Consider the following 21152-nt stretch of genomic DNA (forward strand, 5'->3'; position numbering starts at 1 on the left):
TTAAAACTCTCCCTCATTTTCTTTAAAATAATCTTAGATTAATACTGTAGCTAGACATTTTTTTTTAAGGTGGGGGCAATATATCTGTTTTGGTCCAAAAGGTAGTAAATACTAGTCTACAGTTTACATGTTTAACCACATATATTATTAAAAAAAATAATTCAGGGGATTTGTCACCCTAGTGCCTTTGCCAACATATGGCACTGCTTAAGATGGGGTTTCTGGATTATTTAAAGTATTGGACAGTTGTGGTGACCGATCAAAATAAAGTTCTTTGAAATTTCATTATTTCTCTATTTAGCGAAAAGGTTTGATTTAATTGAAGTCCTTGGAAAAAAGAAAATGTTCAAATCAGAATTCAGATAGATAATGGATAAGTTTTCAATTTGTCTTGGTAAACTATACCTATACTCCGCTCACTCTAAGAAGATACCTCGTTGAGTTGGCAGCGACGGGTTTCCACCCTGCAACATCATCATAGTTTGGTACCGCCAACTGTGCATACAGATACAACATAGGAGGCGACTAACAAATTTTGGTTCGACGCGCAGGTATCTTCTTAAAGTGCGCGGAGTATAAATAGAAATATAATATTACGAGAACACTGTGTAGAATTGTTAAATTTTTCACACTAAAAACAAAAAGGAAATAAAATTGTACTCAAAAAGTTTTCAATAATTGTCAATTTGTCTTTTCTAATTCCAAAAATGATTAATGTTACTCTATAAATTAACTTAAAAATATTTTGTTTTTAATACTAAGTATATGGAATGTAAATAAATAAAAAATAATTACCCTCCGATAAATATAATGAGAAGCAATAATTTTTTCACAGAACATGTTTCTATAGCCATTTTACATTTTACGAATAAAACAATAAATACACAGTCCACATGAATATATTTTTGGTACCTAACTTACTATGCGATCCAATATGGAATTATATTTAAATGAGTAAAATAGTAAAGTAAACTGCAAGTAGTGCTTACATATAAATTAATAATTAGTAAATAATAATGTTGAACTGTCACAAATGATCAGTTTATATTATCTATAAACCTTTACAAATGATAATGGTTTAGGAGTGATAACTGATACTGATAAACACAATGGGTAATTTTTGAATAACGTAATATTATTATGATAAAATATAGTATCGGTTGTTTTACAATACCATAGATTATATGATCTGTGACAATACTATAAACATAATAGCCATATTTTATTGTCAATAAATACATACACACTTTACAGTGGTACCAACGACGAAAATAATTTTGAATACATACTTGCTATAATACATACTGTAACTTGTGCGAGGCAAAAAGCAAACGTTAATTACAATAATTAAATAAATTGTAAACACCCCGTAGAGAGACATACTTTTATTTGTTTGTATATTAAATCCATTAATAGTTTAAAAATAATTTATTCGCATAAACAGTTTTCATTATAAAAATTATTTTTTAACACTAACATGTCAGAAAAAGATTGTGTAATAATTTTAAAAGTTTAAAATGCAAACAGCCAAACAGAAATGATTTAACTTCTCTTCATTTTCACTTATATTTAATCATTAAAAAACAAAAATTATATAAACATGATAGTATTTAATTAAAACTAAACTAGCTGTAAGAAAACAAAAAATGTATACAAATTATTTTTTTAATTTTATACAAAGCCTAACTTATTTTTTTTAACAAATAGGTTAATTTGAAGTTTGATGATTTTAGACTTGAAGGTAACTGATACTTGGCCATAGGATATAGATCAATTTTTTGATTATCACAATTTAATGTCTGACTTGTTCTAAAATTCCTTGACGAATAAGAGGTTCAGCCTGTGATCTTGACAGCATATACTGACTATTTTTTCTTAAAATTAAAACTTCTCCACTTTCTAATTCTAGTTTTCCAGCATCAACTAAACTTCTCACCTTAGCAAAATAAAAATATATGAAAATGTTAACTATGCATCAGTCACGTCAATGATATACATGTATTGAAGCGATCACTTTTCTTAGATTTTGCAAAGCCCATAATGTAGGTACACATAGGTGCAAAGCAATGGGCAAAGGCACAGCTTGCTCTCCCTCGCCTTAAGGTCTATATTAAATACTCTAAAATTATATCTTACTTCAGTGTAAAGTGATTTTGGAGGTTTCATGTCTTGAATAAGATTTAAGCCAGTGTCAGGTCCAATGGATTTCATATACGCAACTAACGACTTACAATAACTATTAAACCATTCTATCTGAAAATATATTATAGAATTAAAAAAAAAATTAATAAAGAATAATATTTTTCACCAAACCTCAGACTGTGAAAGACTTTGTCTAACATCAGTTGGTAAAATGGCGCCTATCTCCCAACGCATTTCTTTTAATCGTTGTAAACGAGTCCAACTAAAAAATCCATTTAACATACATTTAATAAAAGGAAATTTAAAAAAAAAAATGTGTATTTTTTTTTTTATAGACAAACAAAGATAAAAAAGCTTGATGCAAATGAATCAGTCATTTGAGAAACATCTTAAGTCACAAAATCTAAATTTTATGGGAGAAGGAAATACTTCTTTTGCCAATACAGGAAGAAAGAAAGCATTTTAAAATATATAATTTCTTTTAAGTACCCTAAATCGAAGTAGTTTACATGAGACAAATTTTTTGACAAAGACAGCCAAATAGATGTATCGTAGAATGAAAAGGTGGTTAGTACAACATTTTAAAATAAAAAAAATAAAAAATTCAGATTTCAGCCAAAACTTAAAAATTATAACACAGTTTTTACAAAACGTAATTTTACTATGTAATATATATCAATAAAAATTGTATATTTTTTTAAAAATAAATGCTTGTTGACTGAAAGCTAAATAGTAGTAATCAAACAAGGTGTAAAAAAATAAATGTTCTTTTCATCTAATCACAGTTACACAGTTTTTGTACGCCAAGGTGCAATTTAATGGTAAGGATTAATCACTTCTTGTTTGTAACTTAAATTTCTTAAAATTAACTATAAATATTACATGTATGTCATTAAACATCTTTTGTTTCTCTCAATGGCAGCACGGCGTAAAAGTACAGCATCCATAGGCACGTGGTCTCTGGGATTATTACGACTAAAAACATAGTAATTTATAGTGATTACAAAATAAATAAAAAATTTGGTTATAGTTTTAGTATTGAGAACATTTTTCATAAATTATTATAATTAAGTATCCAAACATAGAACTTTATAATTAAATAAAACAGTGATGTGACACCCTACAATTTGTCAATATATATATATATATATTATCCATTTGTATGAATAGTTAGCAGTTTATTCCCACGCGGATACACATTTAAATTTCTAAGAGTTCTCCCAAATAAACAGTGCTCACAGGTGGATAGAACAGACATTGTATATTTTAGTAGTGCAAGAAATCGAACCCTGTACTTATGCTATCAAGTTTCACGCCTTATACTATTTAAATTAAAATCAAATTATTTTATTCTAAATGGGTACTTACATGATGTCTAAAATTTCATCATCTAATGCTTTCATTTCAGAAAGTACTTGATTCACACTGTCATTCTGCAATACAAAACAAATGTATTTAAATCAATCCAATTAACACAAACACTAAAAATTTGTTAATAATTAAAAAACTTTTATTTTTAAATTTATGCAAACGAATAATTTGTACATTATATGGAGGTATAGTATCTTCCCGAGAACGTTCTAGCTCTTTAAGCAACTCAATTACTCTATCACAGTACATAATCTTAAGTGAGTAGTAACAAATTCTAAATAACTAATAGTACGTTGAAATTAATAATAAATATTAAAAAATTAATATATTTGTTTTCGGTATTACATTATTATGTTAAATTGTTGAACACAGAATACTGAATAACAGCAACCTGCAATATTAACAAAAATATTATTATCTTTTATCAGTAATAAAAAAGCGGGAATCCATAACTGTTGACTCCTTGGATATGAATTTTTTGTGAAATACCAAAGATATTTTAAAAATTTGTACTTTATTTTAAACACATGTCATAATGAGTGACGGCTGTAGAAAACTGATATTCCAGACGAATTATTACAAGTTTCAAGGTATCTCCCATGTCCGGCGTCGGTACTAGAGTTAAGAATGAAATAATAAAACAAGATTCCAATTTCCAATACTATCTACCAATCATAGGTAGATTGTTGCCTACGTATTCGGTTGTAAAATATCTAAAGTATGCTTTGTAAAATTATTAAACGACAATATTAGGTTACACCGCAAAACGTAGATCATATGCCGGAATTCATTGAAAACTCCGAGGGCGGGACTGAAAATATCAGTAAACCTTTTCTTATTACTAAAACTAATAGTATAGTAATTAAATAAATAAATGATAAACATTATTAATTAGTTACTATAGCTATAGTAAAGTATTATACATATAGTAATAACTATAGGTAATAATGTAAATAATACATTTAGTAAATTATATAACATATATGTATATATATATATATATATTGTTACATATATATATGTGGTCGGCATGATTCATACCTAAATAATATAATGCTAATATTAACTTTACATAAATAATATGGGAAATTTTTAAATGAGGATTATGTTAAAGAGCGACCTTGCAATATGGAGTATATTTTTGAGCTGGCTTTTTAAATTTCATAGAGGTCTTTCAGTAATCACTAATCAGTGTATATAAAACCAAAATATAATACCTCCTACTTCTGAAAACCGTAAAGACTATTAATAATTAGTATTAGATATTTGGTTGGGGATTTTTTCACCAATGACCATCTCATAACAAAACCAACATGTAGGTATGTCAACAACTTGTGTTATCAATGTCACAACATGAACGCCGGCAGCCATTTTGCGATTATCACGAGTTGCCAATATACCTATCGTTTTAGTCTCGTGTTCGGACTCGACCGAAAACGCGTTGAACGTGCGTGCGGCCGCCGCCCTTTCAGCTGGCTCACTCTGCCGGTTTAACTGCGCACTAAATATTAATACAAACAAAGAACGTGTCCAAGGTGTACGGACTGGAAAATGTGAAAAAAAAACATATCACCGAAGGGTGTTGTTTACCGTTTAGCAGCTATCGTTTTTTCGTCAGGCCGGGCGTATGTTGACGACGTCGAATTACAGATATTTCGTCGGTTTGTTTTGAGTGTGCGTTGTAAAATTGTCGCCATTTGTACGCTAAAGTCGACCAGGTCGTCGAAGTGATCGCACACGCCGTATAACCCATCTACAAAATGTCACACGGCTTCGCGCGTACCACGGTTTTACGATCTGCTTGAGCGCATCAGCCATTTTGTTTGTGTTAACATCTTTTGGCCGTCGAGTTAACGAGGAAACTCGCAAATTCCGCTCACAGCCAAAGCAATCTTGATGTACTACACCGGAAATACAATCCTCTACGTCGGGATTACATAACTTGTGAGTGAGTACCGTGTAATAACAATTGGTCGTAAGGGGTCGTACGACTCGTGTCCGAACAGCTCGGACACACGAGTTGCCCCTTAGCTAGGCTAACTAATTCACCCGAAATGCCATCAGAATCACATATTATGAACATGCCTTGTTCGTGTAGTGATCGTGTACTCGCGTTTAATGTTACCGACAGAAATAATAAATGTTTCCATTGAGATTACCTTCGACGGCCGTTGTCATCTTGCGTAAAATGTTTATTTTTATTTAAAATATTATTATTTTTATTAATAATTGCTAGATATTTTAATGGTTTTTTTTCATTTACATCGAATCATTAACATATAAAATATTGATTAAGATTTTAAAATATTATATTTTCTTATTCATTGGATAGGTAATAATTTACTGTTGTTTAATATCTTACTACTATACCTATTCCAATTTCACTAGGTAATGTATACCTACTCTCATTGTTATAAATGTTAGTGATAATTTGGTTATGTTGTTATTGAACAGCTGTATTAAACAGCTTAGAAATGTATGTTAACTGTTAGTTTTTTTTTTTTCTAATAAATATAATAAATAAAATAAAATAAGATATTATTTTCAAAATATTCTGCCTTACACATCCAAGGAACCTTAGACCTATAAATATTTATCTCTTAGTAAATTTCATAACTCCATATCTTCATACTTATATTTTGGGTTTTAAAATAATAACTTCATTATTACAGATCTTCAAATACAATTTGTATTCTAATTATAGAAAAATTGTTAATTTTTGTATGGGCCCATATTTACTTTTTTCTTTTATAATCATTTTGGTATTATGTCATTTTTTAAAGTATTCATTTTCATTAAATAATAACTTAAATTATTAGTATAATCTTAAATTTTTATTAAAATGTAAAACTTTTGTCTTCCAGTACTTAATAATTTTACTCGATTAACTCGATAATTCCAGATATGATTCGATACATGATTGAATGAGATTTATAAGAAATAGTTAATGTAAAGTAAACTAATTAAAATTAAGCTGAGCACAGTGAAAACAGATCAAGATTATTTAGGCATGTTGAAAAAATAAATTGTTAAGAAAGTAGGTATTTAAACATACATAAAATGTGTTATACGAACAAAGAAGTGATAACTGGGAAGAAGAGGAAAATAATTAGGATGGTTAAATTGACATATTGTATTGATTCTGTGAAAAAGAAAATTGTTCCAAAAATACTATAAAATATCAATCATATTTGTAGTATAACAACTTCAAACAATAAAAATAAATAAAGTTAAAGGTGATAATTATAATAATATGATCTAACACAAATAAGCTATTTTTAAGTATAACAATTCTACATAAAACTGTATAAAAAAAAACCATTGTAAAATAAATAGGATTTTAGATGTTGTTTTTCAACAAAATTGTAGATATTATTTTTTAAGGGGATTGCATGCGGTCTGTTTAATTGACATTTTAGACTAAAAAGCCAGGCAAAATTTTGACTACTTAAGATGGTCCGATTTCAATTCTGTAAAGATATACTAGTTTTGTGGAAACTTCACTAGATTATGTAGGAAACTGATTTTTGATTTTTTTGTGTAAACAAATTGGGTCCTTATATTGAAAGATTACAAATTTAATTTATTTAATTACAAGAAACTGAAATTTTTAAATGAAAATCGGCTTCCTACTCAACATAGTAAAGGAGCCAAAGAGTTCGTAATTTCTTTAAAGAATTGAAATTGGACCATCCTATTTAGTCAAAATTTAGTTTAGCTTTTTGGTCTAAAATAAACCAAAATGGCTTTCACTTATAGAAACAATTATTTAAATAAAAAATAATACCTTGAAGCTTATATAAATTAATCGGTAAATTAATTGAGATGGTCAAAATTTATTAAAAATACTTTTTTTTTTTAAATATTGCCTATACAAAACTCCTTAAGAACAGACCACATGCAATGCCCTTAACTTTAATACTTGTTAATATAACAGCTATAATGAAATTAAAATTATTTGCAGGACAGGATAAAATGGTGTTAGTGGTCGGGGCTCGCGGTCCTGGGCACGGATGGCGGCCCCAATGAGAGAGGAGCTGGGTGGGGCGGTGGCGGCGTCCACAGACAGTGTTGGAAGTGGCAATGGCAACAATAACAATACAAGCAGTAATGCAAATTTTGAATATGACGATAACGAGTGGGATATTGGTATAGGCGATTTAATTATCGACTTAGACGCGGATATAGAAAAAACAGGGTCATCATCATCAGCAGCTACAACAGGTGACACACAAAGTGTTAGCAATAGTGGGACGACGACAGTCGGCTTATCGGCTGGTGGTGGAGCCATGTCAGGAGCAGCTGCCACTGCACCTACAGCCAACACAGCTGGCAGCAACAAGACTGCTGTTGAACATTCAGCAACTGTTGATAAAGGACTAAAAATGAAAATTAAACGAACAAAAACAGGAACTAAGAGCTTTGAAGCTAAACATGAAATTGTCAAGCCTGGTGAACAAAATGGGTCTGTAGCTTCTGGCCAATCCCAGTCAAGTGGCAGTGCATCTTCAAATGATTCTTCTGGGTCATCTGTAGAGTCTAAACAAACCGGTAAGTTTTGTTTGTGCCTAGATAGACGTGTATATTGATAATCAAATAAACTTGTTTGATCTATAATTTCAACTCGTCAAAGGAGTTTTGTTATAAAATTGGTAATTTAGTAGAGTACGTACGACTTGTATGTAGTAATGATATAACTATAGTCTAACAGTTTGTATGATATTTAATTGCATTAGACGATTATTTATGAGTAATTGGATCTAGGTTTTATTTGCATTAAACTAATTTATTAATTTTTAACACGTGTCTAGGTAAACATACAAGTACATCCAATGCAAGCTGTTCTACTCCTACAAACAGTACTCCACCGTCAACTGCAAGCTCAGTAAAACGTGGATCTAGCAGTCACCGTAGGGATAAAACCAAGGACAAACAACACGGTACATCCACAAGTGTTGAAAAATGCCATAAAGTAAATTCCAGTTTACCATCCGAACTAAATGGCCGAAGCCCTATTAATCAAGCTGCTTCAAGAACTAACACATTCCCAGCCTTGACAAGTAATACACCATCATCTAATGTATCTGGTTCGGGACCACAAGTAGGAGACACGGGGACATCTACTTCTCCAAGTGTGGCTAATGGGCCTGAACAAAACTTACCATCTCCAGTTGTTCCTTCAGATAATGTCTCGCCTATTATAAAGACCTCTACAGTTGTACCTCCTGTAAAACCAATACAATCTACTTCGCCACCTCCAGCAAACGTAGTAAAGACTGCCAATAGTTCAACGTCAGCTAATGTAATGGAACAAAAGGTATATAGTATACCATTTTAAATTATTTAGGACTTGAACTCTTCTTTGGTAGTTAGGAATTAAAGCCAGAGGCCAACTTGGTTTAAAAGTCATACATAAAACCAAAATTTAAATTAATAGGAACAAAAATATGTCTACATTTTTAGACATAGAACATTTTGACCAGATAATTTTTTTTAAGTACTTATGTTCTTTAAAAAATTACATTTCAAAGGTTTTTAAATGTGTTAACAGCAATTTTTTAAGGATTCTCACATTCATAGTGTGATTATTTACTAGCCCAGTAATAAAATAAAACCTAAGTCATATATAAAAAATTCTATTTGAAAAACATGTTATCAACGTTTTGAACTTAAGTTTAATAATGACATGTATTGTTAATTCTACATTCCTAGCAATTGTTAATAAATATTGTTTTTAATTTAAGGAAACTGCAGATGCTTGTGTTGGTACTAGTATCAGCGTTGGAACTGTTACGGAACCAGACTGTTTTGGACCATGTGAGCCTGGAACTCATGTTAATTTAGAAGGAATTGTTTGGAATGAAATTGAAGGTATAAAAATTAAATATTTAGTATTTAAATTGTAAAGCATGTGTTCTTTGGATAGTTTAGTTAAAACTAAAAAAAAAAAAACAAGCTTATAATAGTAAATCAATTTAAGTAGTAGACGTATCCGATTGAGATAATATTTATTTTGTCACTTTCCTAAGTAAACCACATTACTATATTACATATTGAGTATCAGGTAGAAGATGTAAACAAAAATAAGCTAATATAAAAACATTTTTATTTTTACAAAATTTAATAACAACTTTAAACATGTATCGTGTTTTCCAAAATCTAAATAAATATCACAATTTTGGTTGTTTATTTATAGTTCAAAACCAATTTACATTTGCTTATCTTGTTAATAACTACCTCATATGGATCGTAAGAATATATTAATACTAAAAATATTAATATAAAACAAATTATGTTTTAGGTGTACTCGTTGTTAATGTTACATGGCGAGGAAAAACTTACATAGGAACATTATTAGACTGTACAAGACATGATTGGGCTCCGCCCAGGTAATATTTTAAAACTAAATTGTTCATTGTTTATTAATAACAATTGTCAAATATTGTTTTAAAATAGATTTTCTGAAGCATCGGCTGGAGAACCAGAATGTAGGTTACCCCAGAAAGGGAGAGGAAAAAGAGGTCGTGCTAGTTTAACAGCTAGTCCCAGTAATGATTTGGTTAATTTTACTGAAACTAGATCTTCTGTTCATAGTAAACTTAGAAGTAATGGAACAAATAAATGTAGTACAAACAACAGTTCAAATCGAAGGGGTACATCATCCCCAACACCCACTTCTTTTGTACCACCACGCTCAGAGTCTACGAGTTCTAATAAAAGAAAGAAACCTCCCGGCTCTGAAGATGAAACTTCTGGAAAAAAGATTAAAGCTGAGCCAGCTAGTCCACCTCCTATGTCACCGACAATGTTAGAATGTCCAGACCCTAATTGTTCTAAAAAATATAAAAACGCAAATGGTTTAAGATATCACCAATCTCATGCTCATGGGGCTGCTTTGGATGACGAAGATGGTGACACCAAAGAATCTGGCGGAGCAAGTACATCTGAAAATGAAGATGATACGAGTCCGGCTTCAGTAAATAACTCGGCTGCTCAAGATATCCCAAAAGATGAGCAAACAACCTCTAATAGTCTTGAACAGCCTCCACCCTCGACTACTCCACCTGTTACTGAATCTGATCCTCCAGTACCGTTGGCGTCTCCTCCACTTTTAGTTTCTAAGCCGAGTGTACTACGCTTTGGACTTGCGGGTAGTGAAGAGATCAGTGGAATACCACCTACATCAACTACTCCTATAACAGTTCTTTCAGTTCCCGTTGTTCAATCAGCCCCTACACCACCACCATTATTACAGCCAGCAACAACACCATTACAAACCGTTGTTCCTACTTCTCAATCACCACAACCTCAACCGCCTGTTCTACATGTACAGAATCCAGCACCACAACAACTACCGTTACCACCCCAAGTACAACCTTTAGCATTAAATCAACCTCAAGTTCAAAAAGTACCACAATTTAAAGTTAAACCTGCATCTGCTTTAATGCCGGCTGAAGACAATACTAAAGGGAATAAAGATAGTAAAAATAAAATTCCCTCTTCTCATAAAAAGAAAAATCGCAAGTCGCCAGCTAGTAGTCCACGGCCTTTTTCAGTTGACCAGCCCCAGTTTGATAATGCTAACTGTGGTCGTGAAGATGTTCAAAGTCCAGCATATTCAGATATATCGGATGATACTGCCCCAATTCTTGAAGTTGAAATGGGCGACAGTGCAAACAAACAAAAATTAATCTCTACAGATAAGAAATCTGACCAGAACACTGCTCATTCACCTCATTCAATACAACCTTATAACATGTATCCATCATACTATGGTCAACCTCCTTATTTAATTCCTTCATTACAGCCGGCCGATGTATCTAAACAAACAAAAGAAGGGGATAAATCAAATCCACATTCACAAGATTTAAAAATGCCATCAGTTACCGGAGATAAAGATAGTAAGAAAGATGTACCTAATCAAGCAACTGATTACCAACAGCAAAAGCTATTGCAACAATATTTTACTTATGATGCTTTCGTTCAGAATTATCCATATAATATGGGGCCTGGATATCCAATGTCAATGGTTCAAGACAAAGATTTGAATAAAGATGATAAAAATCATCAGTCATCAATGGTTGGTCCATTAAATGTTTCTCAGTCCAACAAAATTAAGTCTGAACCGGTTATTCCAAAAGATAAATCTTTACATCAAAATGAAAACCATCAAATTATGAAAGAAAGTATTGAAATGAAGTCTCAAATGAATTCTGCATACATGTTTTCACGTCAGCAGCAGCAACAACAGCAGCAGCAACAACAACAGCAGCAACAACAACAACAGCAACATCAGCAACAACAACAGCAGCAGCAACAACAACTGCAGCAGCAGCAACAACAACAGGAAGATGTAAGACGTTATTACGGTTATCCGGATCAAAGGCGCAAGGAGCATGGATCTAGTGATCATCCACATGCTAAATCAAATACACAAACTACCCCAACTAAACACTCGATGCCATCAAATATGGTACACAAACATAAAGAAAAGCACGATGATAAAAAAGATGAAAAATTGAGTAAATCTTCTTCTCATATGTCTGAAGGTGTTAAGCCTACAATGGAAACACAAGGTCCTCCGCCTCCACCCACTTCATCATATGCCTATATCCATCCAGGTTTCATGCAGGCGTCTCATTTTCCTGGCGCTTTAGCATTTGATCCGATGTATAGGAGTGCAATGAATCCAATGTTGGTGCCGGGACCTTACGGCAATACACCGCCACCTCCTTACTTACACCCTCAGATACATGCACAGATGCAGCGGTATCATGCTCCTGAAGATCTCTCTCGACCACCAGTTTCGACTCAGTCCTCCACTCCTACACAGTCTCCATCTGGGCCAAAAGCGCTCGATCTCTTACACCATCATGCTAGTCAATATTATTCTTCCCATAAAATACACGAATTACAAGAACGTGCCATAAAGTCGCCTACACCGAAAACGAATGCCCAACCAGGTCTTCCGCCAGCTCCCTCTCCCGGAACACGACAATCACCATCATTAGCAACAACTGGAATTACTCCATCTGCTACGGAACGTTCTACTTCTGTTGGACCGCCTTCAGTAAACCAGCCTTCTAGTAAACCAGGGTCGACGGGGGATCCTAAAGATTGCCGTTCACCTCCTCCCCAAAGGCATGTACATACTCATCATCATACACACGTAGGTCTTGGATACCCATTGTATCCAGCTCCTTACACTGGTAAGCCTTTATAATAATTGTGCGTGTGACTAGTGCCCCAAATTATCGATTAGTTATCGACGTATCAATTTTTATTATTTCAATATAATTGATCTCCCGGGACATAGTTAACGACTAATTTCATTCTTATAAGGATTTTAATGGATGTTATAGGATATTATTGTTATTTTATAACTCTTTAATAAATCGATTAAACTGGCTATTATTTATCTGACCAAAACTTCTTGCATAATTTATTTATTTATTTGGCTTTGATTGCCAATTTATATTTTTGCTCATAAAGTACAAATTGGCGTATTGATAGTTTTAGTATAGTATAATGACAATTTTTAGATGATCATACTAATTAAAATATAATTAACATGCGCTTCCTCTTACATTTAAAATTGTATCAAGACTTAAAAAAAATATATAGAAACTATGCCGATTTGAGCATTTTAGTTGTCCAACTACAAAGTGGCTACAACATTTAATTCTATATTTGTACTCATATTTCAAATTTTGTATTCTTTGAAATGGAAACATAATACATCTATATAGACGAGTTTGATCAAAGATAATGATTGTTTACCTTAATTTTTAGCTAATCATTATTTTATAAAATTATAATTATTATTTATTATATTTTTTGTAACTTTTATTATTTTTAACTGTACATTTTTTTTTTTTGTAGAATTGTAATTTTATATATATTATATACATATATATTTAAAAAATCAGGATTGGGTTTTCCTGAGATTGGGGGTGGTTGTTGACTGTTGTATTATAATGATACTATTAGTATAGCATCACTCAATTGGTAATGTTGGGTTGGTCGTTGTGCTTGCTTCAAATTGATTTTTCTGCTGTTTTCCATAAATATTTTTCACTTAATTTTTCAAAGGCTGTGATATCGAATCAAGGAGAAGGATTTGGTTTTAAAGTCTTTTAGGTATACACATTATTATATATTCTTATATAACTTAAAAATATTGTATGTATATTAGTGTATAAAAAATAAAAATTATATATACATAATCATTCTGTTTGTAATCATTCATAATAATAATCTTATTAATATACATAAATTGGGTATGTTTGACATGAAAATTGCCCGACCAAAATATATTTATATGTATATAAAACTATTATGTGGTTAATACTTTGTGAATATTTTAAGCTTAGTAAGTATAGGCAATCTTTACAATTGATATTTTATTTATTATGATTACATAAATTACATGTAAATATTTATTTGGGATTTTGTACTATAGTTAAAAAATATATTTTAGTATTTTTTGATTATTAGACGAATAAATATATTTATATATATAGTAACCTAAGTAGTATATTTTTTCTAAGGCTATTTTATGTTTTTCGTCCATCAATAATAAAAGACTGCACGTAAAAAGTAAATAACTAAAACTTAGAAAGTAAGACTAAATTTATTTAGCTTAAATATTATGCTGAGGTATGATAATACATTGCTTCATTAATTGTACAACTTAAATTTCCAATTATCCAAATTTTTGTTTAAAGTTTGTTATTTTAGACGTATTTTTTAATTAATTAAGTCTTAGTTGATAGCAAACATTTTTTGCCTGCGTTTTGAAAGGGTACTGATGAATCAGTTATCCTGCATTTGTTACAATTTTGACTAAAATTAAATATACGTACATCTATGTACAAATTTTTTTTTTTAAATAGTTAATAGTAAATACACAAAACTACCTTAGACCTCCTAGATGAAAGTTCCAGTGATATTAGTAAAAAAAGTACAAAAATAATGTCTATGGTTTTTTTATTATTGTATTAAAAATGGGGGTTTAAAAAACTAGCTGTGCCAAAATCAAATTTGGAATTTTTCTAAAAACCGCGATATATTAATTGTACAGTGCTGTTGATTGAAAAGTACAATTAATGTTATCATTCCATTACATTATTGCAAGTAAAGAAATAAAAAGATTTCTACTATAAAATAGTTAAAAATACACCTGCAATCACTCCTTATAAAAACTAACACAATTAAATAGTGTTAGATTTTGTTAGTAAAAAAGCAAACCTGTTAATAATTGGCGGGAAAAACAGTAAATGTATTGGTTTTTATAAGAGATATAAAAATTTACTTGTAAGCAGGGAGAGGAAAATATTTTAACCAAAATCAATTTATTTAGTTTATCAGCAATTTCAAAGTATTGATATGACATTAAAATTGTTATTCAACATTAATAATTTAACAATCAAATAAAAATTATTTATAGAAAATCACAACAGGTTTATTAAAATTGATCTTTGTAGTTTACATAATATACCTTCATCACAAAACAATAAACTTATTGCTTATTAAAAATCAAATAGAACCACTACATATTGTTAAATTAAAATTTTATAAAACTGTATATAATATAATAAGTAATATTTTTAACTAAGAATAAATATTCAAAAGTAGTAGCATTTTGTTTTTTTTTTTTTAGGAATAGAAGTATTTCAAAAATATTCTATACATATTAAATTAACAATGGTGGGTAGCCTAATTCAAATAATATTAAATCAGCCTTGTGTTTATCTTTGAACCGATAGTTTATAATTCATCTTTACCATCCTTAGGATTTCCTGACCTGTCAAAACCATTGAGTTCGTTTGTAGCCTTGGACGCTATGTATTTTATGAAATCATTTACATCGCGGCCTCCCTATAAAATTATATTGCATATAAAATAATGCATAATACAAATGTAATAAAAAACAACACCAGTAGTTAATTATACCTCGTAACGAATAGGCTTGGCCTTGTTGTCTTTAGGTAGCCAGTACAAAGTGGGAAATCCTCGAACATCAAACGAAGAAGGAACATCATTCGCAGTCGCATCTATTTTTACTAAAGACACAGCTTCGTCTTTTAACTATAATATGACATAAACAATACATAATTAGTCATTTTTCTAATTTGTGTTATTGTCTAGTTTTATTGTCTTTACTTTTTCTGCAACTTGTTCATAAACTGGAGCTAAGCTTTTGCAATGACCACACCACGGAGCATAAAATTCAACAAGTGTATCAACTCCATTATTAATAACTAAATCGTCAAAGTTTTTGGCAACGGCAACTTTTACTGGTGTACTATTATCTTCTGGAATTGGTTCCGATTTAATATATGGTTCCAAGTCACCATTTTGGAAATCTTTTACAAATTTCTCAAGATTTTCAACCCTGTATGATAATAAAATAAAAATCAAACATAATAAACAAAATACATCTGTATACACATTTATTTATACACTCAATATAACCTCAGCTGCAACAAGTTTATTTATTTAAAAAATAAAAAACCATAATAATACATATAAAATATTTAATAAGGATACATTTTTCATAATAACTTTAATACGTACGAAAATTCATCTTTCATGATAAACTTCTTGTTATCGAGAGAACGAGCCAAAACTATGGGCTTGTTATCAGATACAAAATCTAAGCCATATTCGTTTATTTCGTGTTGGAAATCATCTTTGTTATTTATAGCAAAGGTTACGCCTTTAACTGATTTTGCAACTTTCAAAACTCTGTTACGCCAATAATTAGTTCCTTTTGGATTCTTCAAGTAGTCAACAGCATAGTATACGCCAACATATGGTGGTTTAAATGCTTCAATATTTTCTTTTTGACGGTAACCAACCAAGCCATGACTTAAATTAAATGTCACATTTAGTACAGAAATCAAAATAGCATTTAATTCCATTTGACCGACTTACTAGTTGGAAGTAATCCACGATTCCAATGCAGATGCTGATTCTTCCCCATCGTAAACAACAAAATCATCTTCAAATTTATTACTCAAATGTTTAGGTCTGAAGAGTACAATGTTGTTCCTAAAAAAAAAGTGATACATTTAAAACATATTTAAGATAGTGTTGCAATTTATATATCTTTTTACTAACCGACCAAAATAAGTAAGGTATTTGAAAACTGATTTTAGCACAGATTACAAAAACATTTAATAAGTATTTGTATTGGTTTGCAATAGTTAACTAATATTATTACTTATCGTTTATGATTTTATTAATAATGAGTCTTAAGTTTTTTATTCTTGTTTTCACAAAAAGTTTAATGTTTTTTGTTTCCGTAGAATGTAATCAAAAAGTTTTCTAATTTAATAGACTATTTTTTTTTTTATAAAATTTGATACAACTTTTAAATATTTACCATTTATAGTACTTCTCTAACAGTTATTAAAATTCTTAAATTATTAAGATACTTTTAAATAAAACATAAAATATTATGTTATTTTTAGAAATAGTTTCCGTTTTTTTTAACTTACTTATAGTTGAATTTATCCAACACTGATTCAGATGTGGTATGCCCAAAGTTGACCTTTTCGCGTAACTTGTTAGCTAATTGTATGAATTTTCCTTTGAGATCAGTTTCAGTTTGGAAGAATCCAATAACAACAACATCATCCTTAGATTTGAACAGCTCGACTGATTCCAATGTGGCAAGATCCCTTGAGCTTGGTCCTACTTGTGATTTCATGTACTTAACAATACCACCTATAAATAAAATAAATAATGATTATTAAAAAAAAAATAATAACTTCCTACGTCATTTTTTTAATGTTCTTAAATTGACCAGAAAAGAAATAACACAAATTTTTTTTTTTTTGGAATTTTCAAATTAAAATTTCCAAGAATTAGGTACAAAGGTTATTGGTTAAATAATAGCCCAATCAATGACTAATACAATTTCAAGATGAAAAGTAAAAAGAGAACTAAGGAGAAAAAAACTTAAGTGCAAAAGATGCAACACACTTTATATAATCCCATAATTCCGAAAATTAAAAATAAATAAGTTATTATCATCCTAGGCCAGACTGGGCCAACCTTGGCCAGGTAAGAAAATTTAAAGAAAGCTCATGATTACTGTAAAATTGCTTTTTTGATTTATTAAAAACCTCAAGACATGACTATTGTTACATATTAGCATTATGTTCTGGAACAGAAGCGACTCGGTGGGTATTTGCCCTCCAACTCACTACGGCTCTGGTAGCATCATAAAAATGTATATTAATATATTTTAAATATACTAATAATTTTCTTATAAATACTAAGACGTGGTATATAATTATTTTTTTACCGGCATCTCTAGGACCACTATATTCTTTAGAAATTTCTCCATTTCGGAATATTTTAAGTGTAGGATATCCAGAGACACCAAATTTGTTGCAAGTTTCTTTTCCAGCTTCAGTACAATCCACCTACAGCAAAAGTAACCCAATTTCATATTTATATATTAATATAATATTCTATTAAGTGTAATTTATTTTACATCACCTAAAATTTCAGTTGTTCTAACCAATTTTTAGTAGTATTTTGTCATATATAGACTATTAGATATATATTTATCTAATAAAGTGCGCCTTATTTTAGTCTATTTCAAATTTTTGTGGTCTCCACCTCCCAATTGTCTCTAAATGATTTTAAATAAATGCTGGTAAAATAACTACACTGTATCAATGATAAGTGTAAGTCATATCAGTGAACATAGTAAACATGAATTTGTACGTTCACTGTCATGACTTACCAGTATTCTTTTTGTCATTTGGAGACAATTGAGAGGTTGAATCATGAAAATTTGATATATGAATAAAGATAAAAACCAGATCATTTTAACTTTTGAGTAAATTGATTTGTCAAAACTGGTGCCAATATAATCTATACTTGGTAGGAAGACATGTTCAAACATTGGTTTGAATTTTAGTAGTTTAACTGTTGGGAGGCTAATTGGTGTGAGCGACACTTTTACAAAAATTAACTTTCTACAGAAAAGGTCAATAATAATAATCAACACAAAGACACTTTGAATGAGCAGAACCGGATATGTGATAACGATACAACAAGTATAGTTTAGTTTATCAAGGTTTTCTCATTTTTCATAAACAACAAAAATATATAAACTGTTAATAAATTTGTAAAATGGCGCTTACTAAATGCTCCTGATTGGATTAATACATAATTATAGCCTATCTATTATTTTTAATAAAAATTAAATAATTTATATTATAACAACTGCCTAGGAAAAATATGATGTAAAAAATTTAAGTAGTTGATCAATGTAAATCTTCCGTTCTTTCTGGTTTATAGTAATTATTAAGAAAGTTATTTAATAAAGGGGTTATATAAAAAAAATTTTCCCTAGAAAATTATGAAGTATAATATTTAAATTTTAACCATGTCGAACCACTTTTTTTTTATCTACTAGATCAATTTATTTTTTAGTTAAGGTTTACTTTTAAACAAATAATTATTTAAGTTACAGCTATTTTGGTAAGCAAAAATTACTTTACAAGAAAAAGCCATGCACCTTATAGTGATCCGGTTTTGTTTAAAAAAAGAACACTTTTTACAGGGAATATTAACCCCAAATTATAATTATTATTAAAAAATTACAAAAATTGAGATGTGTATTAACTATGTAGTAATAAAATATATTACAGGAAAAAAATGTTTAAAAATCAGAGGCCAATGCGTTCTGTAACAATTCTTCTCCCTCTTTAGAATAAAAACAATTCAAATCAAATCACTATACGAGTGCTCTATGTGAGATTTTCCCATAATGCATGTTTTTAGGTCAAAAATAGAACTAAATATAATTTCATTATAAGTTTTTTAAGAGTAATAGTACCTGTAGTAATATAATATGTGAAGAGGAGACATAAAATAAAAAATCACTTACACACAGAAATTAGACGATAATCTATAGCAAGTAAACAAATGTTTTTTTATCAAATTAATACTTTAAAAAATTAGATTATTTAAGTTTTAAAATCAAAAGTAACATGTTTTACCTTAGCTAATGTAACTGGAGGATCTTCTTTCAGTAAACTTTTAGCTGCTTTTTCGAACTCGGGTTTGAGTTTTTTACAATGACCACACCTAAGAGAAAATATAATATATAAAAAATGTTGAACAAGCATAAATGAGACATGTAAGCTTTCTTACCATGGGGCATAAAACATGACCAAAGATGTGTCATATTGTGCTACAGAAGATTCAAAATCGGAGTCGGAAAGATCAACAACGGAATCAGCTAATATAGAATTTAATAAAAATCCAGAAAATACTACTAGTCCACGTATGAGCTTCATTATGAAGATGTAATAATTTCAAAAATATTAATTCAAGTAAACGTGTGGCATACACTTAATATTCTAGTGAATTATAACCGAAATAAACGTACAAAATTTGATCGGACCGATAAATAGTCCAGACAACCGGTGTTTGATGAATAGAAGACACTTCTTGTTCTTATTTGTATAGTAATTTGGAGACGTGTTTTTTGCTTTTATGACTATTTTGCTGTTGGCGATTTCTTATTGGCTGAAACTATTATTTAAAGGTTGGCAACACTCAGCGGCCAATGGAAGATAAATATGTTTGTAACGGTATTCTTCCATGAATTTTATATTACAATTGCAAATTACCAGTCATGAATCACAAATGTCAATGTAATTTAGAATCTTGACAACTGGCAGCAGCTGAGTGCTGACTACTAAATCCTTAGTAGTAATGGCTATAATAAGTAAACGTCGACTCAAAGGGTTTGTTACTCGACAACCGACTGTTTTTCTTCTGTAACATTACGGTTTCCTTTTCTTCTTTCTTGGCTATCGCTTTGATAATCTTTCTTCCTTTTTTATGTTCGCTATACATTTACCTACTTCAACTACTTATCGAAAATCTCAAATTCTAATTTCGATTCTTGTAGAGAACGCTCGTCAATTATGACCGATAATCTAGATTACTTTCCGACAGCTTAAAAAGGTTTTTTTTTAAATTTAGTTAAAAATTATCTATAGAAATAAGTAAAATTATAAAGGCAGTTTTTCGAAAAACCTTAGTTTTAACCTAAAACTACAGTGTATATTTATTAGTACAGCAATGAGTATTCTGTAGCAAAAAATATTTTTTTATCAGATTATCACCGAGGCGAGATAGCGTTTTTAAATTTTAAATATTATTCTAACTTAAAATTAGCTACGGAGAACTCGTTTTGCGTGCATTGAGTCCTTCAAATGTATTTTAAAATCATGTTTTGTCAGAAAATCAAATATCAATCCATTAATTTTGAATGTAATCAAAAACGTAATTACTGTTGGTTATACAGTTGTTTTTATAGTTTAATTACTAACATTTTATTTAATAATTATATTAGACGTAAATTTCAAAAATTATGTTTAAATTTTGGTGCCAATTTTTGACTGGCACCTTATATCAATGTACAAAAGATAACAAAAATGTCACATAATAGCCTAGTTCGTTTTGAAAAAAAGTGTACTCTAATTATTAGTGTAGTGCCTGCAGCCTGGGACAAGTCACAAGTCTAAGTGTAAGAGGATTGATCAGGTGTGGTTAGTGGTATTTCAAAACAAACGTTTTTGGTGTAGAATACTAGAATG

The 21152-nt window shown here is 30.1% G+C and overlaps 3 protein-coding genes across 6 annotated transcripts; 1 reads left to right on the plus strand and 2 right to left on the minus strand.

Annotated features, from left to right (window-relative positions):
- Positions 1 to 1468: 1468 nt before the first annotated feature.
- On the minus strand, positions 1469 to 5468 carry LOC126834907 (DNA replication complex GINS protein PSF1-like). 3 transcript variants are annotated; one of them, XM_050567127.1, is made up of 6 exons: positions 5104 to 5468; positions 3511 to 3575; positions 3025 to 3117; positions 2314 to 2404; positions 2137 to 2253; positions 1469 to 1936 (listed from the first exon to the last, which is right to left on the minus strand). In XM_050567127.1, the coding sequence occupies exons 2-6, from the start codon at positions 3543 to 3545 to the stop codon at positions 1793 to 1795; spliced, it is 480 nt and encodes a 159-aa protein (XP_050423084.1). In that variant the 5' UTR covers positions 3546 to 3575; positions 5104 to 5468; the 3' UTR covers positions 1469 to 1792. The 3 variants fall into 3 exon arrangements, with proteins under 3 accessions (XP_050423084.1, XP_050423085.1, XP_050423082.1); XM_050567128.1 differs by lacking the exon at positions 5104 to 5468 and adding an exon at positions 3859 to 3909; XM_050567125.1 differs by lacking the exon at positions 5104 to 5468 and adding an exon at positions 3688 to 3916 and having other exon boundaries at positions 1477 to 1936.
- Positions 5032 to 13827, plus strand: LOC126834904 (zinc finger protein 608-like). Of its 2 annotated transcripts, none has more exons than XM_050567118.1 (6): positions 5032 to 5461; positions 7478 to 8064; positions 8325 to 8830; positions 9258 to 9384; positions 9815 to 9902; positions 9970 to 13827. In XM_050567118.1, the coding sequence occupies exons 2-6, from the start codon at positions 7527 to 7529 to the stop codon at positions 12734 to 12736; spliced, it is 4026 nt and encodes a 1341-aa protein (XP_050423075.1). In that variant the 5' UTR covers positions 5032 to 5461; positions 7478 to 7526; the 3' UTR covers positions 12737 to 13827. The 2 variants fall into 2 exon arrangements, with proteins under 2 accessions (XP_050423075.1, XP_050423076.1); XM_050567119.1 differs by having other exon boundaries at positions 5032 to 5457.
- A 1125-nt stretch (positions 13828 to 14952) lies between these two features.
- On the minus strand, positions 14953 to 20017 carry LOC126834906 (protein disulfide-isomerase A3). Its single transcript, XM_050567124.1, has 9 exons — positions 19696 to 20017; positions 19542 to 19629; positions 17831 to 17951; positions 17019 to 17247; positions 16453 to 16569; positions 16093 to 16386; positions 15679 to 15910; positions 15469 to 15603; positions 14953 to 15393 (listed from the first exon to the last, which is right to left on the minus strand). Exons 1-9 carry the CDS (start codon positions 19839 to 19841, stop codon positions 15283 to 15285), a joined length of 1473 nt encoding a protein of 490 aa, XP_050423081.1. The 5' UTR covers positions 19842 to 20017; the 3' UTR covers positions 14953 to 15282.
- Positions 20018 to 21152: the final 1135 nt, after the last annotated feature.

Source organism: Adelges cooleyi, unplaced genomic scaffold, assembly GCF_023614345.1.
Source record: "Adelges cooleyi isolate 19-005CV unplaced genomic scaffold, UGA_ACOO_1.1 ACOO_flye_CR_arks_rails_tigmint_CR_PRNA_21, whole genome shotgun sequence".
Lineage (NCBI taxonomy): Eukaryota > Metazoa > Arthropoda > Insecta > Hemiptera > Adelgidae > Adelges > Adelges cooleyi.